This window comes from Borostomias antarcticus (assembly GCF_949987555.1).
Source record: "Borostomias antarcticus genome assembly, chromosome: 3".
Taxonomy (NCBI): Eukaryota; Metazoa; Chordata; class Actinopteri; order Stomiiformes; family Stomiidae; genus Borostomias; species Borostomias antarcticus.
The window spans coordinates 19,901,783-19,928,104 of record NC_140236.1 but is presented as its reverse complement, the minus strand read 5'-3'; the positions used below and the strand labels follow the sequence as shown (position 1 = coordinate 19,928,104).

Here is a 26,322-nt window from a genome sequence, read left to right as displayed (position 1 = left end):
GCGGGACAAAAGTCTCATAGGAGAGGGGCAAAAGTCGCACTGCTGCAAAGTGTGTCCTATCTGATTTTTTTGGCATGTAATTCTCTTTACTTTCAACGAATGTATTATTAGACATACTATCATAATAATATATAGCCTTCAACGACCTCCTGAGCTGCCTGCCTGATGGTCTCAGGGTTAAAGAGACCGCGTGTCGTTTTCCTCACCCTTACTATTGGCATGCTATCAATGAAAGAAAATACATTGTAAATAAACATGGTTTTAGGCCATTGTTTTTATGTAGGCCTATAGGTTAAACTATTTGTGTTCATAAGGTAACGTCATTGTAAACGAAAGTAGCCTATAGCCTATAATCCAATTGACTGGAACCAGGGGGTTTGACAAAAGTTAAGAGGCAAACTAATTTGTCTTGACTGCATTCAAGATGTAACTTTCACATTAACACTACATACAAAGCTGACCAATAGCATTAGAAAGATCTCTTCGAGAGCTTTCATTTCACCTGTTCATTCAGCCCAAATGTCACTCGCGCACCCCTCTGGTTCTAAGCCATCACAATGCGACGTCTGTCCCTCTACGGGATGCGATTTTTGTCCCGCCACGGTCTCCTGTCATTTCTCCCTGGCTTGCAGGCACGACTTGCTCGCACGAAACTTGAAAGCTATGTTATCATGTAGCCAGTAGATATGCTAAGAAAATTGCATATGTTTGCAAACTAAAACAAGTGAACACAATTTTACAATCGAAAAATGCTTATGAGACCATTATTTTACTTATATGGGGCAAAAGTGGTTTCTCTTCCTGCTTCTGCCTAAGCCCTCCACAATACCACAACACAACGGTGTCATGTTTTACCGAAGGAGAAGTGAAGAAGACGGTAGCTATCAGTGGCTAAAGCAGTTAGCTAATGTTAAGATCATTCCTCTAGCTGCTTTGCTGCTAATGCGAGTTCGTCTCCGTTCCTGCCCGAGAAACAGAAGTTGAACTAATAGCATCCAAATCAAAATAGCTACAGGAATCATCGTTGTATAAGCATCGCTGTCGTGAGCTAACTTGCTATCACGGTCTTATCGTGCAGCTTCACAGCCTGCTATTAGCAGACAGCACTAAAGTTGACAAAATCACACTTGCACATCATTAGAATTCCAACCATTTATATGGGATTTATCATTCAACTAAACATGGAACCTGAATACTATCTGATATTTCAACCTGCTGCCATCAGTGATCGGCGTGTCTGCTTGTTTGAGTCATGAATATCTTACGCAGTTACATTCCATGTAGTGTCCCAAAACTGTTAAATCATTCCCCATGTAGTTCACTATGAGTCGCACTCAATACATCCATGGTAATAGGGAATAGGGAGTGAGTGAACCATTTCAAACACATCTCTGGTCATCTCCGTTAGTCATCTTACTCGTCCTGATGCCATGTTCCATATGAGAACACTCAGTTAGCCTAATGTATTGAACTTCTACTTGTCCCGACAGTTAACAGATATAGACCCGGCGACAGTTACAGAGATATAAACTATAAATAGATAGGCTTTGTTCGTAATAATTAAATTACAACCAGACAGAGAACAAGGAGTTTGAGAACGGTAGGCTCATCTAATGTGCGAGATGAGCTACAGCAATGGGTCAATGAGTGGTATTACTGCGCCCCTATGGGCAGGCGAGCGGTGGTGCGGAATGCCGTAAAGCGCCTGTTAGAATACCGCGGGTCAAGTTACATTCTTATATTCCCACATCTGTAACTAGCCTAATGCTTTACGAGATTTGTCTATCAGATTTACTTTTTTTTCAGGCAGCTGGTTTGTTAACATCTTTTTCAGACGAAATAAATACCGGTAGGCTTAAAATAACCTTTTTCGGCTTTCATCCTTTCTAGGCCAGTATTTGGTAGGCTCTAGGCCTCTCTCTCCTGCATGAGGTTGGCCTAGCCTACTGAAGATGCACTGTCTCGAAGCCAGATCAAATTAATGACTCATAATTTATGCTTTTCGATAGCCTCATTTTTACACAGGTAATATGGTTTAGCGCTATTTATTGATTGTATATCATAGTGTCGTTACTCTGACTGCAACATTGAAAATAGGGCTTGAAAATGTGGGATTTCTGAGTCGGGTTTGAATCTAAATAATGAATCAAGTCCGATTAGTTGGTAAAATGATAGCACTTTAAAATAACCAATTTTATGTAGGCTACTGTCTGCTGTAGCTAATCCAAACAAATATTCCAGCCCGGTGCCGCACCACCCAGAGACCCAGTGTGTGCCAGCAGTATCCAGAATTTAGAGCATTAATGAGCAGTTGCGCTCCCCTAGGAGCTATCCATGCCGTCTTTATCGCAGCCCTGTCTGCACGCAAGAGCAACTGTAAATTTAGGGTATTAAAATAAATGTCTGCTGTTGTTATTTCTTCTTGCCCCCAGTTGCCTACTTCATTTATATCCCCATTGTCAAAATCCGGTGCGCATTCCCTGCTTTCAAAATAATCTGGAATCCAAGCTCTAATTGTAATCTCTATCTTATTATCTATCTCTATCTTATTATTACTAGGCTAATGTTCACCTTATTATTTATTTATTTAGGTAGCCTACGTTATTGTAAATGCGCACCAGCCATTTAACACAAACGGAGAGTGAAGTGTATTTGTTGGTTACAGTAGGCTTTGGACCGCTGTGCACAAAAAAGTTGGATGAATGAAAAATAGCTGTCAAATCAAACAAGCTTGACATTTATTTAGAAACAGCAAGCAAGCATAAACTGTTTGATGGTCTTTTTGATAACTGGTCAGCAGTGTTGGGCAGTAACACGTTACTGTAATATTCTTCTTCTTCCGAGTAACAAGTTATATAACGAATTACTAAGAAGCTTTCAGTAATAAAACCTCTGTTACTGTCCCCCAAAACAACTCGTTACAACGTTACTTCATTTTGTTGATTCATTTCCGTGTTGTCTGCACCCGCTGAGAGGGCTGAATAAAGTTAATTTGAATCCCGAGTCCCAGGCCGTGACCCCAATGCGACATGACGAGCAGGTGCATCTCTACGCTAACTTTCAGCGGCTGGAGATTCGCTCATTACTTCGATTTGGTTGAGACAAAAGACAAGAACATCATTGTGAAATGTAACCTGTGTGTCGGTACCAAGACTCTTTCCACGGCGAAGAACACAACCTCTAACCTCTTAAAACACCTAAAGCGACAGCACAGCCACGTGAAACTCGTGGGGAAAAGCAACAAGGATTCCTCTGTGGTAGGCTGCAGCCCTGCTAAACAACAAAAACTTGAGTTTATTCCTCCAGCTATCACAAGTGACGACAAACAACGAACGAAGCTCATAGCTAGATATGCGGTTGAAGAAATGTTGCCATTGTAGCCGAAAGTTTAGACTTAAATGATTATAAAATAAAGAACGAGACAGAGACGTGGATCCAGTGACTGGGGAACTTTAGTCTCTACTTCAAGCGGGAAGACAGAACATACAGAGCGCAGACTCACAAGAGTAACGTTACCGCCTACATATTGACACTGCCACTACGGCAAGCCCCGAGGGGATAAACATAAGCATTTTCGTTTACAACAAGTCTGTTACAGTACATACGTCGCCCCCTTTCAAAATAAACGTCCTCGTTTAACAATACAAAAAAAACAAAAACACATCACCAATAATAGAGAGTTCCGCAACATCAACTCAAAGTCAACCAGGCCCACATTAACCGCCATGGCAAGCACACATTAGATATGCATTAACTATACTCCCAGGTGGATAACACCATGTAAACTACCCTTGCGCACACACATGAAGAAAGACACAAATATCTCACACAAAACCAAGAAAACAAAAAAAGTGTGAAGTCCCAGAGCATCATACTAGAATAGTAGTCACTCAACGCATGTACAAGTCCCCAAGATACACAGGAGGTCTAAGAAGCCTCCCAGCCCTACTTCTCGGTTCAGGTTGAGCTGTATTCCCTGACACGCACAACTCCCCATCCATGTCAAGGGGCCCACTCCCACAGCCATCCATGGCCGTTGCAGAGGGTGGCGAGGGGAATGGTCCGCGAACAGGGTCAGGAGATATTGGAGATGGACATTGCGGCGACACAGGCAGTGTATAGGGCCTCAGCCTGTTGTAATGCACCACCTGCTCTTTCTCATCAGGATCCGAAGGGCTGGCCACCCTGTAGGTTAGTCCAAGCTCACCACATGAGTCCATCACCTGTACAACTCGATAGGGTCCTTTCCAATGAGGTGCTAGTTTCACGCGGCTCACCACGGGGTCACTGAGCCACACCATAGCACCCACCCCATAGGGCTGATGCCGAACCCTTTCATCGTGGTACAGTTTTTGTCGCTCATGTGCCTCGGCCCCACACATTCTGGCTCCACCGAACGCATTCTCCAACTTCCCCACTAGCAAGTTAACAAAGTCCGCATGGGATCCCGTCATCTGAGGTTCTGACATACAAGATGGTACTAGCATGTCCGCAGGCACCCGAGCCTCCCGTCCGTGTGTCAGAAAGTAGGGTGTAAAACCAGTGCTAGCGTGAGGAGAAGTGTTATAAGAAAAGGCCACATGTTGTAGATGATCATCCCATTCACCCTCACAACTCAGTAGTGTTTTGGCAAGCTGATCAATCAAAGTCCTATTAAAGCGTTCCACCATCCCATCTGACTGGGGATGATAGGGTGTGGTGCGTGTTTTTGTAACCTCCAACCGATGACACAGGCCGTGTATCACCTCTGCTTCAAACTGGCAGCCCTGGTCACTGTAAAGACTCAGGAATACCATGCATTAGGACATAGTCACCAAAAAAAACACTGTGCCACTGTTTGGGCAGTTTGGTTAGGCAAGGCATACAAGTTAACAAATCTTGTAAAGTAATCTGCTACAACTAACACGTACCGGTTTCCCTTGGATGTCATCGGTAACTCCAGGATGTCTGCAGCAACTCTCTCAAATGGATGGGTGGCCTGTGATCCACCCATTGGTGCTCGATGTGCGGGCACCGGAGACCCGCGTCTCTGACAAGATTTACATTGTTCACACCAGTTCCTAATATCCCTAAACATAGAGGGCCAGTAGCATGTCTGTCTCGCCCGCTCCCACACACGTTCAGCAGAGAAATGAGCAGATGTTGGGCCACCATGTAGTAGTGACAGGAGATCTGGTATGATTGAGGCAGGAATTACAACCTGATTGACTCTCTCCCCCGTGAGAGAGGACATAACAGCCCTATACAGAAGTCCATCAACAACTGTCAATCGGTTGAATTCAGTCCAGAGTTTTCTTAAGCACTGTGACGCCCCCCTTAAACGGTTCCGCGGGGGCCGCTGCACTGCCTCTACCCAACTGATAGCCGTCTGGATGTCAGGGTCCGCCTGTTGCTGATTCCTCATGTATGAGCACTCGGAGGACAGAGTAAACAGAGAGAGAGAAGTACCTGGGGTAGCTGTCATGTGACCCTCAGTAGAATCGCCAGACGCTGAAGTTTGGGTGGGGCAGGGGATGGAACCGTTTTCACATGGGGCAGAGTCAATGGCGTTGACCTCCGTCACCGTCTCCCTGGAATCAGATTCAAAGCCTACGGAACAGGAAGTATCAGGCCTACGAGATAGAGCATCCGCGTTAACATGTTGTTGGCCAGCTTTGTGTTCCATAACCCAGTTCAATGGATCCAGCTCCAGAATCCATCTGCCTCGTCTGCCTGTGGGATCATTGTCAATTGCCATATGCCGCAGACCCAGTAGGGGGCGATGGTCTGTAATGATGGTGAATGAGGTAAGTCCAAGGTAATGTCTAAACTCCCTAACTGCCCCCACCACAGCCCACAGTTCACGGTCAAATGTGGACCAGCGTCGTTGTGTGGGGTTCAGTGACTGACTGGCATATGCTACCACATGTTCAAGTCCATCTTTGTCCTGTGCTAGAACAGCACCAATGGCCTGTTTTGATGCATCAGTATAGACTTTGAAAGGTAAACTAAAATCAGGCAGTGCTACCACAGGTGCAGAGGACAACACAGACCTGAGGTGATTAAAGGACGTCTCACAGTCAGTGGTCCACTCAAATTGCACATTCTTCCCCATAAGGCGATTCAGTGGAGCTGCATGATTAGAAAAGTCCTTTACAAAGCGCCTGTAGTACGAGCATAACCCAACAAAAGCTCTAACTTCTGTAGGAGACTGTGGTGTTGGCCAGTTTTTGACTTTGTCAGTATTTCTGGGATCAGGCTGGAGGCCACTCTGAGATACGACATGGCCCAAGAACACAACATGATCTCTGGCAAGATGGCACTTGTTAGGGTTCAGCTTCAGGCCTGCCGATTGGTTTCGGGCAAACACTTCTCTGAGATGGGACAGGTGCTCTTCGAAGGTCTTGCTATAGACTAAAATGTTGTCGAGGTACACCATGCAAATGTGCCATGGCAACCCTCTGAGGACAAGCTCCATCAACCGTTGGAACGTGGCAGGAGAGTTCGTCAGTCCCATTGGCATGGACCGCCACTGATACAGGCCCCTCCCTGTTGTGAAGGCGGTTTTTTCCCTGTCCTCTTCAGCAACCTCCACCTGCCAGTATCCGTTCGAGAAATCTAATGTGCTGAACCAGACAGATCCTGCCAGCGCATCCAGTGTGTCGTCTATTCGAGGAAGAGGATGAGAGTCCTTGATTGTCACACTGTTTAGCCGCCTGTAGTCAACACAGAATCTCCACTTTCCACATTTCTTTCTGACTAGAATTAGAGGGGAAGCCCAGGGGCTACAGCTCTCTTCAATTACCCCATCTGCCAGTAGTTCAGCTACTTGCCTCTGTAGCTCCTCTCTTTTACCAGGTGAAGTATGATATGCACGCTGTCTAGTTGGGGCATGATTCCCTGTTCTAATGTGATGTTTCACTAGTGTGCACCGGCCAGTGTTCCGTTCAGCGATATTAAAAATATCCCTATGCTTAGCAAGTAATGCTGAAAGTGATGCCTTTTGTGAAGCTGAGAGTGGAGAGTCATCCAGTTCTACAGGGGACAGGTCTGGACCCACAGAGGCTGCTGACACGACACAGGGCGGTGTGACTGGTTCAATCTCTGACTCATCAACAGAGTAAAACTCCCCTAAGTAAGTTCCCTGTTTGAGGGGTATGGCATATTCGGTAGGATTCAAAACCCGGGCACTAGTCAGTCCATTCTTAACAGCTGTGACCGTACAAGCCACCGCAAGAGGTGATGACTCAGGTGTGTTGGGCTCTAGGTATCCCATGAAATTACAGGTCACTAAGCTACAAGGGCCTGGTGGGCTCAGGTTGACCGGAACGATTGCCTCACTGAGAGGTGGGATGGTCATTGCAGAGGCAAGAGACACATTACAGCACCCAGGGACCATGTCTTCACTACACAGAAGGGGAATACTGATGTGCCATAACTGCAGTTTAGCACGGTTGATATCTAACGAGGCATGGTTCTTTACTAGGAAGTCCCAACCCAGCAGCACAGCTTGTGTTGTTTCCCTGAGTACATGAAACACATGCTGCCAGGTTTCAGAGCCTAGACGGAGTTATTGTGATAGTCCCTAGGATGTCAAGCATCTGTCCATTTACCGTCCGTGCCTCTATATAGTCTTTCTTTAAGGGCCGATTGCGGAGGGCTGGGAGAGACATACGGAAATCAGAGCTACAGTAATAAAGGACACACCAGACCCTAAGTCTATCAATATTGGTACCTCTACCCCCTCGACCACTCCGTGGACATATGATGCAGTTTTACGATGTTGTGTCTGGTCATTGATACTGAAGCCACCTGCAGTCGAGTTACACTCCTCATCGTTGTTTTTTGGGTCCATGGGTGGCACAGCTGATGTTTGGACCTCAACATCAGCTACATCTCGTTTCCCTGGTGGCCCTGTCGGTGGTTGCCTGCGGGTGAGAGGAAACGCACTCCCCGCCTTTTTGACTCCTCCTCGACAGCACGGCGGCCTGGGCTTGAGCTGCGCCTCCTCTGTGACCAGGCAGAATAGTCACGCTGTTCCGTCACAGGCTGACGACTCTCCTTGTGCTCAAAGGACCTCTTTTCCGGAGAACGCCCCCTCTGCTCTTGTGGTGAGGGTTGGGAATGGCATCCATGTCCCCCACAGGTGCACTGGCACTGACCCCTAGACGGTGAGCGGGAGTCATGCCAGCCTCCATAGTGACCTGGGCCTGCTCTCGTCCTCAGCGCATGGTTCTCCTCAGCTATGCGCCTCATTTCCATCCTTATATCCTTCATTTCCTCGACCATCTTGTCCACCTCCCTATGCAGGCCACTGTCTCCTGTTACAGAACGGACCGCAACCACGGGCGCACCAGAGCTAGTATAGTCATGACCAGTCAGATAGTCCATTTTCATAGCTTCCCTGGCATTTTCACACCAGCCTGCTATTATAAGAGCCTCCTCCAAGTCTGTCGCGCCCTGCTCGTGGCACTTGGCTCTCAGGGCAGGGTCAAGGCCCGCGAGAAAATGGCGGAACTTCTCCTCTCCTTGAGCTGTGGCGCCATAGTGTGGGAAAGCCTCATGCACTAACCTGCTTATTTCCGCCGCAAACACTTCCAAGCTCTCCCCTGGCGAACGCGGGCGGGCCGACAGGCTAGCTTTGAAGCGATCAATAAATTGCTTGTGTCCAAATGCTTCTTTAAGCCTCTGCAACCACAGCTTCGTAATCAGCCTGGACAGTAGCAGGTAGGCTATCCCACAGTAAATAAGTTCAGATTCAGAATCTTCGCCAGTTCGTGTGTGTAAAAACTGTCGCCTTCCCCCTCGGCTAGCGCTTGAACTGCCACCTCGAATTGTCTTGCCCAGCAAAGGAAATTCTGTTTATCTTCCCCAGAGAATGGTGGAGGCAGCTCAATCTTCACTTTACAACCACCATATCCTCTGTCACGCCGACTCTCGAATCCAAACGGATCCTCATTGTCTTTGTACCACCTTCTCGCCATTGTTAGGTGCGGGGGGGGGGGGGGGGGTGTCAACGTTGATGGATTTGAGCGCGATGTAGCTAGGCCTACTATATCTATTCGCCAACTAGCACTTGTTAACTGGCTAACGTATCGCGAACTGCTGCACCAATAAATCAGTGTTCAGCTATATACATCAAAACTAAAAAACTACCGCTGTCACCAATGTAGCCGAACGTTTAGACTTAAATGATTATAAAATAAAGAACGAGACAGAGACGTGGATCCAGTGACTGGGGAACTTTAGTCTCTACTTCAAGTGGGAAGACAGAACATACAGAGCGCAGACTCACTCAGAGTAACGTTACCGCCTACATATTGACACTGCCACTACGGCAAGCCCCGAGGGGATAAATATAAGCATTTTCGTTTACAACAAGTCTGTTACACCATTATCCACAATTGAGTCACAGATCATTGAGAATATACCTGTAACAGGCAACAAGCGACCTCCGTGCAAAAAACTTTTGCAAGCTACCTGGAGAAGGAATTAGGGATGTCAATTTTAGGCATTTTTCTTTATCGATAATTGATAATGTTAACGATCAATGAATCGATTAATTCAATAAAATTGTTATAATAATATTCTTAATAATAATAATAATTAAAATCGTTTTTGTCCTCAATCCATTTTATTATCTTCTCATCAACATTCCACACAGTTGTATCCTTTCTCAACATTAGGAATTAGGTTTTTAAAATGAAAATAAAACATTAACTTAAAATTCCTCCAAAATGAACTTGGTTAATAAGTAAAAACTAACCTAACGAATGATTATGTTATTCTAACGAAATCTGCACATCTGACATTAGCGGCCTACTTGTTCTTGTTAAGGAAGATCAGCATGTCGACGTGTTCAGGTGTAAGTCGCGAGCGGAGCCTGGTAACAAGCAGTCCAGCGTTAGAAAACACCCTCTCCGATGGCACTGATGTCGCGGGAATGCAGAGGTACTGGCATGCTAACTGTGCCAATCTGGGGAATCTCGTGGCGTTAACTTTCCACCAGTCTTCCGGATTTGTATCCAGTTGTGGGGGGATGTCGCGTACAAAGTTCTCAACCTCCATGTCCATGTAGACAATAGCAGGAGCGGCTGTGTACTGCTCACCCAAAAGAAGAGCCATGGCTGAGACATTACGCACGGCTGCAGCTTCAGCTCCCGGTGCTGGCTGAGTGTCTGCATCGCTGTCGGCCTGTGTTTGCTGAGTGGTCACTGGCACCTGCACTGCCTCTCCCAGTTCCACCAGCTTTGATCTCGCACCCTGTCGCTGTGTGGGTGTCAAAAAGCTGAGATGCTGAGTGCCGAGGGTCAAGCATAGTGGCAACCATTGCGGGGGAAGATAGAAACTGCTCGGACGGGATCTGTGATGGAGTTATCACAAAGTGATGGAGTTATTTTTACTGATCTAGCAGACGCCCTCTCTATTGAAAGAGATGATTTTTCACTTCCCCCACATCACAGATGTGCGTCGCATACTCTCAACCTCATCTCCACCAATGATGTTGAAAAGTGGTTATCAGTAAGTCCCGACAGTAAAGTTACCTATAGAAGTGGCATAGCCAAATGCTCAGCACTCTGGACCAAGGCAAGCCGCTCTGCGGTTGCGTCGGAGCTTGTGGAGGAGGTGAGTAGTAGAAAGCTCCTGGTCCCCACGTCCACACGCTGGAATTCATTTTACGAAGCAGTATCCCCGAGATCTCCATCAGCGACCTGAATGGCCTGTGCGGCAATATGGGAATAAAGGGCTTCACAGACAAGGAGTATCAATTCCTAGCGGAGTATTGTATTCTGATGAAACCGCTCACTGCTGCACTAGACATCTTACAAGGAGAGGATAACTGCTTCTATGGCACTCTCTTACCGGTCCTTGAAGTACTGATGTTAAAGACACTTGCCCTGAAACCCAGCCATTCTAAGATGACAGCTTGCCTACTCAACGTTATTGTACAGGTGGGTCAAACAATATGATAGGCTAATGTAGAAGCCTAATAATGTTAGCTATATATTTATTTGAGTAGGCTAGGCCTACCTTGAAAAGCGCTAGGCTATATAAAGAGAATGCATTAGGCTATTCTTATTAAATAGCCTATTATTATATCTCTCAATTAATTCAGTGGTGGTCACCGGTCAGTGTAATGAAACAAAGTTGAATTTAATATTTCAGGGAATCAAGACCCGGTTTGCTGGCATACTTGAGAGCAGAGACGCACTTCGGTCCGCTGTCAGTGTGCCAACTTTTAAACTCCGATGGAGGAGAGGAGAGAGCGCACTAAAGAGCTGCTGATATCCGAGAGTCGCACCCTGGTCCCAGGCCCCGATGTCATCCCGGCCGCTTCCCAACCCGTGGCCTCAACCAGCAGCACTGACTTTTTTTCATTCGAACAGGAGTCAGGGGACATCTACTCAATAGAGAAAGAAGTGATAGACTATTTGAGGGCAGGACATGGGATAGAGACTCTCAATTAATTCCCAAGGATTAAAAAGATCTTCATAAAATACAACACACCCACTCCATCCAGCGCACCTGTAGAAAGACTGTTCAGTTTAGGAAGTTTGGTGCTGAAAAGGAACAGACTGTCGGATGAAAAGTTCGAGAAGCTTCTCCTTATGAGATATAATCACCATTTCTGATCAGACAGTGAAATAGGATAATTGTGAAGCAATGTTAAAATGGGTCAGTGTTAATTAGGCCTATAGGCCAAATAGCTTGCCGTAGGCCTATTGCTGCTGTTTTTTATTATTATTATTATTATTATTGAGAGCCATGAAAGTTGTCTTTTTACCATGCTTATTTTCTGATAGGCTACTATTGTCAGGTTAATTGCAGACAGTAGCCTACATTTCTATATGTGCATTTGTGTTTTAAAATGTAGGCTACATTATGAGACGTTTGACTCACCAAGATAACTTTGGTGTAATTCGGAGGCCTGTAGAAGAAATTTAAAATCCAGCGTGAGCCAAGTATATCCATGTAATGGCGGCGGATGGGGCACCGAGAATGCAGCTTCTAAAAAATTTATTTTCTGCCGCAAAACGGTTGTTTTCATCTATCTATTTTTATGAATCACTAGTTGTGCTTCCATAGAGCGAGGGATTGTTGTGGTTTGCACATGCCTCTGTAATATGATCTTTAGAAACTTCCCCACTTGCTCCAGCACGCATGCGCACAGCGGGCAGACTGGCTTTTCTCCGTCTGTAGGCTACACTCACGGCTCACATTCTCTACGCTACGATTGGCTTGTTGGTGCCTGGAATATTGTGTGCAATATGGCTGATTATTTATCAGATTTTGAGGATATAGAAGATGACTTAGAATATGATGGAAGACGATCGTAGCGTATCTAAATAGAAAACAACCGTTTTGCAGCAGAAAATACATTTTTTAGAAACTGCATTCTCTGTGCCCCGTCCGCCGCCATTACATGGATATACTTGGCTCGTGCTGGATTTTACATTTCTTCTACAGGCCTCTGAATTACACCAAAGTTATCTCGGTGAGTGAAACGTCTTATAATATGCTGTAAATAAAGTCCAGGTTGTCAAAAAAGAGCCTTCTCCTTTAACGTGGCTACAAAGCAGTTAACGTCACAGCGATTATTCCTGTTGCTGATGCTGTTGGTTCAACATCTGTTTCTCGGGCAGTTTTGATAAGACTGACTGGCTTAGAAGACATGCAACAGCTTGACTGTAAATTGCGCATGGATGGCTGCCTATGTAGACATTTGGAAACAGCAAGCAAGCATAACCTGCAACTAGTCATGAACGGAATGTAGGCTATTGCATTTACTGTGCAACATCAACTGTTCAACTGTCAAAACGAATTGCCAACAAACTGATTATGCTCAACCTCCCTCCGCTAGGCTACTGTAGGCTATTAAGAAGATAGGTAGGCTATTTTCCTAGGACATCACCAACTATTTTATAAGTGTATACAGACCTTGAGGGGTGACTGTACCATCGTTGTTGTTACCTTGTAATAATATTAGCCTACTACAAATAAAACAAAGTCTTTCCTTCTTGAAGACATAGAATCCTTTCCATGTCCTTCCGACAGCAGGGACGCAGAATTGAACCCGCGCCCCTTGAATTACAAGTCTGCAACACTATCAATTGAGCCGTTGGGCAGTCGTGGTAGCGTGTGCTTTGAATCAAATAAGTCTATCGTGGTTCGGTAAATACGGGTTGAATTGAATAAGTCATCGCTGGTTTTGCGCTATTTATTGATCGTATATCGTAGTGTCGTTACCCTGACTGCATCGTTGAAAATAGAGGTTGAAAATGTGGGATTTCTGAGTTTCCGGGTTTGAATCTAAATAGCCTAATGAATGAAGTCCGATCAGTTGGTAAAATGATAGCCCTTTAAATAACCAATTGTATGTCGACTACTGTCTCTGCTGTAGCTAATCCAAAAGAGCAGCTCGCAATTCAGTCCGGTCAAACTGAGAAACGTAGTCTACATTAGTCTAAGCAACGGCAACTGTTTGTCAGACAAGCCTAGTACTGCCTCACTGTAGCAGTGCTTTACTGCCCCTCGTGGTTGCGGGTTGTAATATGTTTTTTACCGCCACTGCCGCCAACACATGCAGCCTGCAGACACGGTAAATATACTTCTCATGACTGTATGGCTGTGCGTTTTGCTTTGCCTAGATTTAATCAGCACTCGAGAGCGTGAACTTTGCTTCCTGGAGCGGTGGGCTAATAGGCCTACAATAGGCTAGTAGCCTAAACACTGATTAGTGAAATTGGGGAGTAGGCTATTGAGTGCTGTGCCCTAAGGGGGTGTATTTTATTGACCTGTCATTCCTCTTTGTGGTGCTTGGCCATTGTTGTCATATAATGGCTCTGTAGTTTAATTAGTGTGTCCCTAAAAGCTTGGTTGTTTTGGCCTAAATATTGCCCCCTTATTCGCTCGCTCTCAAATAATTGGCCTTTGTTGATGTGTTAAAAAACATCAGTTGCCTATGTTTTTACATATAAAAATGCCACTGCTCAGTGCCCTTCTGGTGCTGTGAAACCTCCCATCAGGGCATGCTATGAAAGCGCACCACCCCAAAAATTGTGCGCCCTGCGCATGTGTGCTTCGTTGGTCCTGGCTTACCCGGTTCCAGGACCCACCAGACGCCACTGCTTATTTAATTCCCTCCCTTCATCTCCTCCACTCTCCTCTCCTACCTAGCATATCTTGTATATGTTGGTCAGCAGGGGCCAGAGTTGGCAGACCTACCCAGCACGTAGATCTTGTTTCCCCTGAGGAAGGAGGAGGCTCCATAGCGGGGAGTGGGCATGCAGGAGAGAGGCTGCCATTGGTCCTTGGCCGGCTCATAGACCCTCACCAGGGCCTGAGGGGTGGTGTCTGCCCCCATACCCCCCAGCGCATACACCCTACCATCTGCAGGAAAGAGTGGAGAGAGAAAGAGAGGCATGAGGTTACTGAACCAACATTTCCCCCCTCCTGCCAGTGTAGGGTTAAGGTATACCCTGCATACCCACACCTCCTGCTGCTATTGAACAAAATGTGCACAATTTGCTTCACACTCATATATTGCAGCAATTTTTTTCTTTTCTTTTTCTCATTACTTGTATTTTATTAGGGGCCGGGCAGCCTTAGCTGCCGGTCTCTCTTGTATTTCCCAATATTCTGAATCTTCTTCTTCCTAGGAAGTCAGACTTCCCATGCATGAGAAATCACCAAACTTTGCACATAGGTCCAGTCCTATGCCAAAAGTCCTCAACTGGCATTGTGGGCCAATAAACCCCATGGTGGCACTACAGCACAGTCTAAAGTTTTAAACTTAAAACAAAAAAATCATAACAAATCAGCCGTATGTGCATTCACTTTGCAACCACCACCAAAATGTAGGCCCAAGTGAATAAAAATGTTCATATTGTTAATGAAATTCAAGTATCACCAATGTGTTACCCCCCAAATTGTTCTTTTCTTTGTTTTCCTACCTGACTGTTGTTCAAACTTTGTAGTTCATTCCCCTAGAATCAGTCTGTTAAAACTACAAATTGTTCCTGTGTGACATCACTTCCCTGTCCTCTTCATCCTGAAACTTCCTTTTTCTTGATATAAGCTATGGCTGCATTCCGAATCGCATACTTCTACTTCTTACTACCAGTACCTACTACAGCTGCCCTTAGAAAGTACGTACTTTGCAAGCAGTAGGCATCCAATTGGGACATACTACCTTGTCATAACATTGCGCCTTGAAATTTGCCCACATCCGTCGCTGACCATAACGCGACATTCATCTACAGCCGTCACGACTCGCACATGTGAAGCACATTTCAGCTGCGCACAGGATTGTGGGTCAGAATAGCCAGAAAAGCCTGCTGGCTTGCATACTGCAAAATACGACCGGATGTAGTAGGACATCCTGGTATTTTTGCCATACTGCATGTAGCATACTATGTATTGGGACATACTACATCCTGTTTTGGCATACTATATAGTAGGGTAGTATGCGATTCGGAACGCAGTCCCCCACTCACGCTAGGATTCACTTCCTGTGCAGAGTCCGCTTTGCAAATCGTAACATCAGAATAAACCACTCAGCGTGTTCTTGAAATCTAAAACTAAACCAAGTAAGATTTTTCATTCATAATTTGGCAACGTGTATGTTTGGGGAGACTTCTTGGTCTCAGCATGTTTTGGGCCGAGCACATGGACATGTGGTGACTTCTGTGAATGAAATTCAAGTCTCACCAATGTGTTTTATTTTCCTACCTGACTGTTGTTCTAACTTTGTAGTTCGTTCCTCTAGAATCAGTCTGTTAAAACTACAAATTGTTCCTGTGTGACATCACTTCCTTGTCCTCTTCATCCTGAAACTGAATGTCACTTCCTTTTTCCCTCTATAAAAGCTGAATCCCAATCTGAGTGCGCAAACCACCCTTGTGGCCCCTTGCACTTGCGGCCTGAGCACTTAATTGACGTCAGCTGGAAGGGCAAGAGGGTGCAGGGCCGTGAGGCCCTGTTTACACGACAACAAATTTTCCAAAACGGGAAAGATCTTATTTTGCGTTTCCCAAAGGTTCCGCGTTCACACAACAGTATTGCGAAAAGGATCCGCGTTCACACGGATACGCAAACATGTTTGCAGTAGGCATGCCAAGCCAGCAGGCAACAGGCTTTGGACAAGGAAGTATTCCTAAGTTCCCCTTATTTGACATTACTGTTAAATAAATCTAATTCATTCACATCCTTTATGAAAACCGCTTCCGCCAGGTTTTCACACACCTGTCAGACCACTGTGTAAAATGTAGGCCTGTCATTATTTGACAATAGTACCTAACCTAAGCACAGTCTTAACACATTTATATTTTATTATAGGCTATTATATAAAAAAAAGGATCCGTAACAGCACGCAGATATGATGTAGGCCTACACCTAAAAATGACATGTCTTTAAGCCATATCCACTGCCTTGGGCTTCATGGCCTAGCTGATTTGTACGTTATGCATGCTATAAAATGTGTAATTTTGTTACCAGGCTATTCTATTCGATTCTATTATATTATGTTTAGCTATTCTATGTTATTATTATCATAATACTTATGAGTATTATTTGTTTTATTAGTATTCATAATAATAATAATAATAATAACTAGAAAGTACATTTCCTGGAGAAAATGTGAGGTGGGCTAGCTGCTGCAGCTGTATGTAACAGCTACTGCTAGAACTACTATGGACTGGGCAATCTCCATGCACCCACCGGCGAAGACCGTGCGTCTCTAGCCCACTCAGGGGCTGAGTTGTGGGCCCCGTGGCGTAGATAGTGGCATGGTGGTGAGACTCCGCCCCCTCAGGTCAGAGCTGGTCGAGGACAGTGTACCCCTCTCCGGGCCACCTACCCGCCCGCACCGGTGAAGACCATGTGTCTCTAGCCCACTCAGGGGCTGAGTTGTGGGGCCGTGGCGTGGATAGTGGCGTGGGGGTGAGACTCCGCCCCCTTGGGTCAGAGCCAGTCAGGAGCAGGTCAGTGACCGCCAGGCCATCCCCATGCACCCCTCATTGGAGACCGTGTGTCTATAGCCCACTCCGTGGCCGAGCAGTAGCTGTGGAGGTTTTGTATGGAAGTTGAAGTGAGAAGCAGTTGCAGTGAGAAGCAGTGTGTTTGTTATAAGTACAGCTACTGTAGTACTACACTAAAAATTCATTTAACCACTCATCATAACTCATAGTTTTATTGAGTTCAATAGCTGAAAGAGTAGAAAAGGTATTAATATGAGTTTACAGCCTGAAAAAGAGTGTCATTCTGAATATGTCTTTGAATATAAGGAAGGTAGGAAGGAAGGAAGGAAGGAAGGAAGGAAGGAAGGAATGAAGGAAGGAGTGCTCAAAGTATGAAGGAGTTGAAGGCTGAAGAAGGTTTCAAAACTCCCCCATAGACTTCCATTCAAAAATTTTTTTTTTTAAAGTTGAATATTTAAAAAGTATTAAAAATCTTAAAGAGGTCCCATCGTGTCCTTAACAAGCTGAACATTTTGATAGTTGAATGGTTTCTGTAGCTCAAAGTATGAAGGAGCTACAGAGAGCCAAAAAACGTACAGAAGAATAATAATAACTAGAAAGTACTGTGAGGTGGGCTAGTTGCTGAAGATGGTTCTACTGCCAATAATATCATAACTACTAACTATTGTAAATACTGAATAACTACTATAAACACTATTGCTATTACTATTATGAAGTGAGAAGAAAGAAAGAAAGAAAGAAAGATGGATGGAAGAAAGAAAGAATGGATGGATGAAAGAAAGAAGGATGGATGGATGGATGAAAGAATGGATGAAAGAAAGAAAGAAAGAAAGAAAGAAAGAAGGATGGATGGAAGAAAGAAAGAAAGAAAGAAGGAAAGAAAGATGGATGGGTGGATGAAAGAAAGAAAGGATGGATGAAAGAAAGAAAGAAAGAAGGAAAGAAAGCAGGATGGATGGAAGGAAGAAAGGATGAAAGAAAGAAAGAAGGATGTATGGATGAAAGAAAGATGGGTGGAAGAAAGAAAGGATGGATGAAAGAAAGAAACAAAGAAAGAAAGATGGAAGAAAGAGAGAAAGAAAGGATGGATGAAAGAAAGAAAGGAGGATGGATGGATGAAAAATAGATGGATGGATGAAAGAAAGAAGGATGGATGGAAGAAAGAAAGAAAGGATGGATGAAAGAAAGGATGGATGAAAGAAAGGATGGATGGATGAAAGAAAGAAGGATGGAAGGATGGAAGAAAGGATGGATGAAAGAAAGAAAGGATGGATGAAAGAAAGAAAGGATGGATGAAAGAAAGGATGGAAGGAAGGAAAGAAGGAAGGATGGAAGGAAAGAAGGAAGGATGGAAGGATCGATGGATGGAAAGAAGGATGGAAAGAAGGAAGGATGGAAGGAAGGAAGGAAGGATGGATGGAAGGAAAGGAAGAAAGGAAGGATGGATGGAAGGAAGGAAGGATGTAAGGAAGGAAGGATGGAAGGATGGATGGAAGGAAGAAAAGGAAGGATGGATGGAAGGAAGGAAAGATGGATGGAAGGATGGAAGGAAGGAAAGGAAGGAAGGATGGAAGGAAAGATGGATGGATGGAAGGAAGGAAGGAAGGATGGATGGAAGGAATGAATATGAATGCTACCACAGTAGTCATAAAAGGATGCCTGTACAGAGATCCTGCACGTGTCCCCAAATTCAAATCCCAACTGACACTGTGAGCATCCTCTCATTCACTTCAATGCAAAGGCATGTTGGATTCAGACAGCTCTCTCTCAAAAAGTATAAAGGTCACAGCCTAGATATTGACACCGTAGGAATCCTGAGAAAATGCTGAACATTTTAGGCTATGATATGTCCGTGTATCTTAAAAACTGTAGGCATGGCGACGAGTTAGAAAAAGGGTAAAAATGCAAAATTAGCAGCTCCAAAGGTAGAGTGTGGGCCCATACGTTTCAATGGAGAGCGCAGTTGCCGAACAAATCGTCATACAGCGAAAACTATAAGTCACACGGCTTAGATACTTACATTGTACGAATCAGCACAGTTATGGGAACATTTCGATATATAATATGTGTATGAGCTGTTAAAACTGTAGGCATAGCGACAAGTTAGAAAAAGAGTAAAAATACAAAATTAGCAGCTCAAAAGCTAGAGTGCGTTGCCATACGTTTCAATGAGGAGATACAGTGAAAACTATAATTCACACTGCTTAGATACTTACACTGTACGAATCAGCACAGCTGTGTGAACATTTTGGTGTATAATATGTGTGTGAGCTTTCAAAACTGTAGGAGTGCCAGCAGTTTACAAAATGTGTGAATATTTTCAAAGCAACTGCTGCCACCACTCTAAAAACAAAGTTTCTGAACATTCCAAAAGCAGTTTCAAGATGTTTCAATGGGACACAAAATAGTTTTAAAAGTCACATTTCTAAAAAACTATAAAAAATATCAAAAATCTGAATGGATCCGTTCAAGAGCTGAACGTCATGAACATTTTAAAGTTTGAATGAAGTTTCTAGCACAAAGTATGAAGAACTAGTTAAGGTTCAAAAAAGTGGGGAGAATAATAAGAAAGAAAGAAAGAAAGAAAGAAAGAAAGAAATAGTGGGAATATCACAAGTTGGGCTAGCTTCTGCAAGCTAGCCCCCCTAATAAAGAAAGAAAGAAATTGTGGGAATATCACAAGTTGGGATAGCTTTTGCAAGCTAGCCCACCTAGTCAATAGTATTATTATTGTTAGTATATGACTATGTTATTCTAATATGCAGTAGGTCTCTATGCCTGCAATCAATAGGCTAGTCGTTCTGAATGTTATTGTAATGCCCAGATTATGGACAGCAATCATTGTGCCCAGTGACCATTCCATGAACGAGCTTGACGGTGAATCTGACAACGATAGGCCTACCGTTAGAGCAAGGAGGATGTGAGTACATGACACGATCCGTAGGAGACAACAGTAGGAGCGGCAGTAACGAGACCAGTGCCTGGACAGCAATCGTTGTGCCCAGAGACCATTCCATGAACGAGCTTGACGGTGAATCTGACAGCGATAGGCCTACCGTTAGTGCAAGGAGGATGTGGGTACATGACACGATCCGTAGGAGACAACAGTAGGAGCGGCACTAACGAGACCAGTTCCTTTCTGAAAAGTTGAGATATTTTCAACTTGGAGCGCTTGGAGCGGCCGCTCAAAAACAGCCGGAGCGCTCGGAAAAAAAAGACGCTGGATGCTGCGCTTATAGTGAGCGAGAGGGCAGTCTACCATAAAATGTATAGCCTAACCATAATGTTATGAATCTAGACTACATGCATTGTGGTATTTCTTTATATATCCCAGCTTGCCTATCAATTGTTTCTCAATAAACAGTTATGTCATCCTCATCCTCCCAGTAGTCTAGGCTATGATTTGACCGGCGGCTCTAAATGCCTTCCCAATCAATGAGACGTGGTTGTAAAAATGATGTTGTATTGATGAAAAGGGTAAAACTGAAAAACATGGAAAGAGAAAATTATTATTATAGAAATTAGTGTCGTTAGTCCCAAACAAACAGACTTGCGTAATGTGGAGTCATTGCATTGATCGATGCAGTTCGTTCAAATAGGCATCAAAAGTAGGCCTATTTAAATTGACCAATTACATCTTCAAATCCAATTCATGCCATCTAGCCTACAGCCGTAATTCAAAGTAGCAAAGGTGACAAAATAAAGTAAAAGGCTGTCCAGTGGCGCTGTGCAGTCCCGGACATCTATAGAGCATGTGAATCATGAAAGCCTTTAGCCTAGCTTATAGATAACAAAAAGGTATCGCATACCAAGGTAATCTTGTGAGGTGCCGATCACTGGAAGAACTGGCCATAAAACATAAGGACATAAAACATAAGTCTAGCTGTAAAATTGACCGGCATGATTAGAGACAAATTCTTTTACTCACTAGTCATTAGATTAATTGGCCTAATATTTTGTTTGTCCTCCTTTTATTTGTATTATCTAAGCATATATATAGGCTATTTGTTTTCTTTCATTAGGCTGCACTTTCATCTAGCTGCACTGAGCTGTGAGCAGTAAAGTAAGCTATATCCCTATATTATTTTATTTGCGCATGCCTATTAGGTACGAAGTGGGGCCGTGTCGTCACCCTTTTCGCAAGAATTGCATATTGCCAGTTTACACGGCGAGAACTACGGTGGCGTTTTAAAAGATTCCACTCTGGGACCCGGTTTCAAAAGTTTGCGGATTCAGGCCCGCAAAACGCCGTTGTCATGTAAACGAAAGGCCACACCACAACAAAAGTTGCAGGGATCGTTGTCGTGTAAATGGCACCTAAATGGGACAGCACTTCCAGCGGCGTGACAACGATTCCTAAGCCAGTTTAGCTCAATGCCCCTACCACTTCGTTTTCATTGGCTGCCGCGTCCCTCCGACGCAGAGGCTGCTCTGACACGCTCCTCAGCTCTCCGCTCGGCTCTGCAAATTGACCGACTGACGTATGTTTTAATTTAATAATAATTAAAAAATTATGTTGGGTGGGATATGTTCGCAGCATGTGGATTTCAAGATAAAATGTTGTGTTATCGGCAAATATCATCATTTATGTGTGATGCACTCGGATCATGACTCGGATGCACTCAAGCACTGTCACATGAGACGCGGTGGACTGTGGGTATTTTCTGCTCCTAAATCTGCGAAATTGCGGACTTTCGGTAAGTGCGATTAAGGGGAGACACCCCAGGTGAATAGGAAAAAAAAATCCTTAATAGGTATCACCATCAAACTCCCCCAGTTTGTTAGGTACATTGAGGAGCATCTTTTTTGTATTACAAGTTTTCTGAAATCTTATGGATTAATATGCAAATTAGGCATTCTATGCGCTAAATATGCGCTAATTTGCATAATTTCGGGACATCCATTGGTTCAAGCCAGATTAAAAAATATTTTTTCATTTTGTTCACATATCCCTATTCTAAACTTTGTCCAAGGGGGATTTTTGATATCTCTTTTCTTCACTTCAGAAATCAGAAAATACTGTCAACAGTCATAAAAAGACCAATTTCCGCCATGTTTTAGGGATAAACTGTTATATAAATCAGGCTATGAATGCAATTTAAAAAATCCCCCTTGGCCATACCCTTCAGAATATGGATTGGAACAAAACTGGAAAGTAAGGTGTATATAGGTGCTACTCAAGTGGTGGTTTTGATGTCCCAAAGATGAGAAATAACTCATTTTGAGAAAACAGGCTTTGAAAATTTGTATTGTTAAAAAACATACATTTACATTGTAAACCAATATTTACAAACACAATATCCAATCACATCATTAGTAACAACATTACACAACATCTGAAAACACATTGAAACTGAAATCTGAATAACACAGCATGTTGTGGATTCAGAATAGTCCAGTAGTAGACATTTTGTATAGAGAAGCAAGACCTGTTTAGTTGGAAGCCCACTCACCACGTCAAGGTACAGCCCACGAGTGGGGTGTTAGTAAGACGAGACTAGAGACGAGACAATTTTAGTAGGGAAGAGAACATTCCCTTTAAGAAAGCTTGTATTATTTTGTTAAACAGATCATGGACAAAGATAGACACATTTGACGAGGACATGCATGACAAAACAGATTATCTAACTTTTTGTGTTTTTTTTAAGTGTTTTACATGGAGAAAACATGAATGAATGAATGAACATGAAGAGTAAGCTGATTCATAAATACACAGGACAAGATGTGGTAAACAATGCAGGGTAAACACCAATAGAAGCTAAATATAGATTGCCAAACAAACAAGTGATATAACCATGACTGAACCAAAAACAATGATTGATTGATTGACTAGCTATCCACAAAACTGTTCTAGGCAGCTAGTTTGTAGAACCCACTCCGCTGCAGCTCACAAAACTGTTCTAAGCAGCTGGTCTGTAGAACCCACTCAGCTGCAGTCGACAAAACTGTTCTAAGCAGCTGGTTTGTAGAACCCACTCAGCTGCAGTCGACAAAACTGTCCTAAAACCACAATATGTTCCTGGTGCGCATGGGGTTGTCATCAGTGAAGCAGACTACCCCATATTGCCGCCTTCATGTTGTCCACTGAACGCTGGTTATTGAGAATTATTGTAATAATTCTCAATAACTGTAATAATTTTGTAACATTTTGCATTTATTGGCAGTCAGCTTACCTACCTCTGGGTCCACATCTGCATATGCCTGCCTAATCTGCTCTCTGCTTCTGTGCAAGGACTCCAGACCTCTCTCTATTTCAGCAACTGAAATTAAAACAGTTTATTTGGTCAGTTTATGGATGCATGTAGAAATGCCACAGGTAGAGAGAGGGAGACTACTGTGCATATGTATAGGCTTCTGATATTGGCTAGAGAGAGAGAGAAAGAAAGAGGGAACACGTTTCAATAGCCTACCTGTCACCCTCTTGTCATGTTTCTGATACGTTTTCAGATGAAGCCCTGGGATCCCTAACACTTAACTAATCTTTTGGAGAGCTGCATACCCCAAGCCCAACTTGTGCGCTAAGAGGACCATCCTCACATTGACATCAAATGCAACATCATTCCTAGTTGTATCATGAAGCCGAGTCGATGTGTAGACACTTTTGCGATAGCCGATTCTCACAAAGACTGCACTCTAAGAGCAAAGTACTACAGAACCCACTATTCTGAGGATCTTTGTTAATTTTAAGACCAGTCCCTGCACAATTAGGACAAATCAACCCAGTTATCAGCTCATTCAAACGCGCCTCATCTCCCTGCTTCTCACTGGACATGCTAGCACCGGCTAATGACAACTTGCGCGAATAGGCACTCTTTGTCTCATAAATGTTAACCTTTCCATTTAGTTTCTCTTGTTTTCTGTTCAACCTTGTGTAGCCGGAATGAACCGGCAGCGTTGTGTTCTGGTGCGCTAAACAGTACACTGGTCACTGCTTGACTTTTCTCTTTTTATTCAGGTCTCTGCATCAGAAATGTGGCAGCATACAAGACAGCTGGGCGTCACTCACAACGCTGTCACACTCAAACAGACCTCTTCCATGATCAGAAAAGCACTCACCTGACTAATACAAAAATCAGATGAAACAAACATGCATAATACACAAAACATTCTAGACAATCACACTGTACCTGAAATGTGGCAGCATACAAGACAGCTGGGCGTCACTCACAACGCTGTCACACTCAAACAGACCTACGTGCAGTAGGAAAAGAGCGCCAGATTTAGCTAGCTAGCAACGACTTTCAACATGCGAACTCAGTCAAACTCGGCCAAAACAACAAAAACCTTGCATCCAATACGTCTCACCAGCAAAATAAAACCCCAATGGCCCCTCACATCCTCTCCATACAGATAAATCATTCAACAATCATTCGAACTTCACTCATCTCTAACCGCAGCACACAACTTTACTCACCTCCTCCATGATCAGAAAAGCACTGACCAAAACTACGCGAGGCCAGGATTACATTGCGGCGAGATGGCAAAAGAAGCGTTCATTTCAAAATAAAAATAGGAATTTAGAATAACAAAACAAAACGCAGGATTTTGGATAAATAACTCACTCTAACAAGAAATCAACCATTATGGTTAAAAATAATACTTAGTAATAGTGAACTGGAGAAAGTGTTTTTTGTCTTTGCTACACTTGCGGGCAAACACTTGTCGTTGTTGCTTATTACGTTTAGAACGCTTTACAGACGGCATTGTTTGGATTAGATATCAGGAAGTGGAAACGTGTCACATGACGCGCTGAACCAATCACGTTCTCAGAAATCAACAGCCAATGAGATTTCACGTTTAGCATCAAACCCGCCTTTGTATTTCCACGATTGGTTGCTGATACAAATGAAACTATCAGGTTTGGTTGCGATAACATTGCGCTCGAGAGAGAGAGAGAGAGAGAGAGCTTTCCAATGATACCTGGGATGAGCGGATCCAAATAGCGATCGTGGTATGGCTCGTTTCGAAAGAATGCTAACTTTTGGTGATTTTAGGAAGAATCTACAGACGCAAACAGACTAAATGAAGTAAAATAAACATCTAAATGCGTATTTTTGATGTTTTATTTCCACTAGTATGAAAGAAGACATGTTATGTAAGCAAACTAGCACAAAATCTCAATTTTGACCAGGGCGTTGAAAAAAATGTTTTCACCTACCGTGTCTCCCCTTAAAGTGCGCAAAATGGCGGCAATGCCGCACTTGTGGACCTAGCAATTCCGTTTTGGGACTAGGCCTACCCTGAGCCTTTGTGGACTTAGCGTGAACGCGCATGTAAGTCCACAAGGCCGCAAGTGCTCTGCACTTTCGCCTAAGTGCACGATTTGGGATTCAGCTAAACTATCACTTTCGTTCCCCAGTCACCCACTCTTGCCTGGATTCACTTCCTGTGCTAGGGTCCGACTTGCAAATCGTAACATAGAATAAACTTATTGTCTTTGTTTGAAACCAGCTTGACCGACAACTCAGCGTGTTCTTTGAAATCTAGACTAAACCAAGTAAGATTTTTAATTCACATTCATTTGGCGACGTGTATGTTTTGGGGCGACTTCTTGGTTTCAGCATGTTTGGGCCGACCACACGGACGGACGCGTGGTGTTCTTTTCTTGGAAGGCACGGGACCTCAACCTCGGGGATGCTATCTTAGCTGGTAGGATGTTACCCCGAGGCCTTGGTCGGTCTGGAACTTGCTGAAATCTGGTACATCGTTTGAATCTAGTTTATAGTGGTTCCTTTATTTGCTCAGCTGTGATAACTTAGACAATGGGTTTTATTTGCGCTGGTTGTTGCACATGTGTCCTGGTTGTTGCTTAAAGCCTTCTAACTATGTAATTTAGTGTATTATGTACATAATAAACAACATGTAAAAGTATTAGCAATTACTTTCTATTAAAATTCAAAATATTCTCATTTAAGTTTTTGTAACATTCCAGACAGTGGGTTTGAAATGGGCATTATATCCGAGATCCAATCATTAAAAAATGCACGTTAGTAAGTCCTACCTCCCCGCTAAATCTGCCTCGTCGACAGCAAATTTGCAGTTAGCTAACATATTTGATCCAGCCTAGTATCTTTGTCTATTTTTATCTATCCATCTACCGGTATCTATTTTTATCTATCCTCTACAGTATCTCCCCACCCTGTGCACCATCATGATTGTTTGTGCTGTTCCTGGGTGCTCATCGGTGAGATGACAACAAGTCATTCTTTAGTTTTCCAACTGTGTTGGATTTAGAGAAACAGTGGACCACGTTTTTGGTGAGCCGTGGTGGAGCAGTCCGGAAACATACCTTCATATGCTGCGCTCATTCATTAAATTCTGCCAGAAAGCCATGGGTTTTGCACAACGGCTATGTCTTGTAGCT

At 43.8% G+C, this 26,322-nt stretch overlaps 1 protein-coding gene across 1 annotated transcript in view; it reads right to left on the bottom strand.

Moving 5' to 3' along the window:
• The window catches only part of klhdc8b (kelch domain containing 8B), a gene marked incomplete at both ends in the record, with an annotated part of 406,850 nt that overhangs the window by 171,145 nt on the left and 209,383 nt on the right, over positions 1-26,322 (bottom strand). Inside the window, one exon of the mRNA XM_084461788.1 lies at positions 14,206-14,370. Coding sequence (XP_084317914.1) covers positions 14,206-14,370 — 165 coding nt within the window. The remainder of the gene's footprint in view (positions 1-14,205; positions 14,371-26,322) is intronic.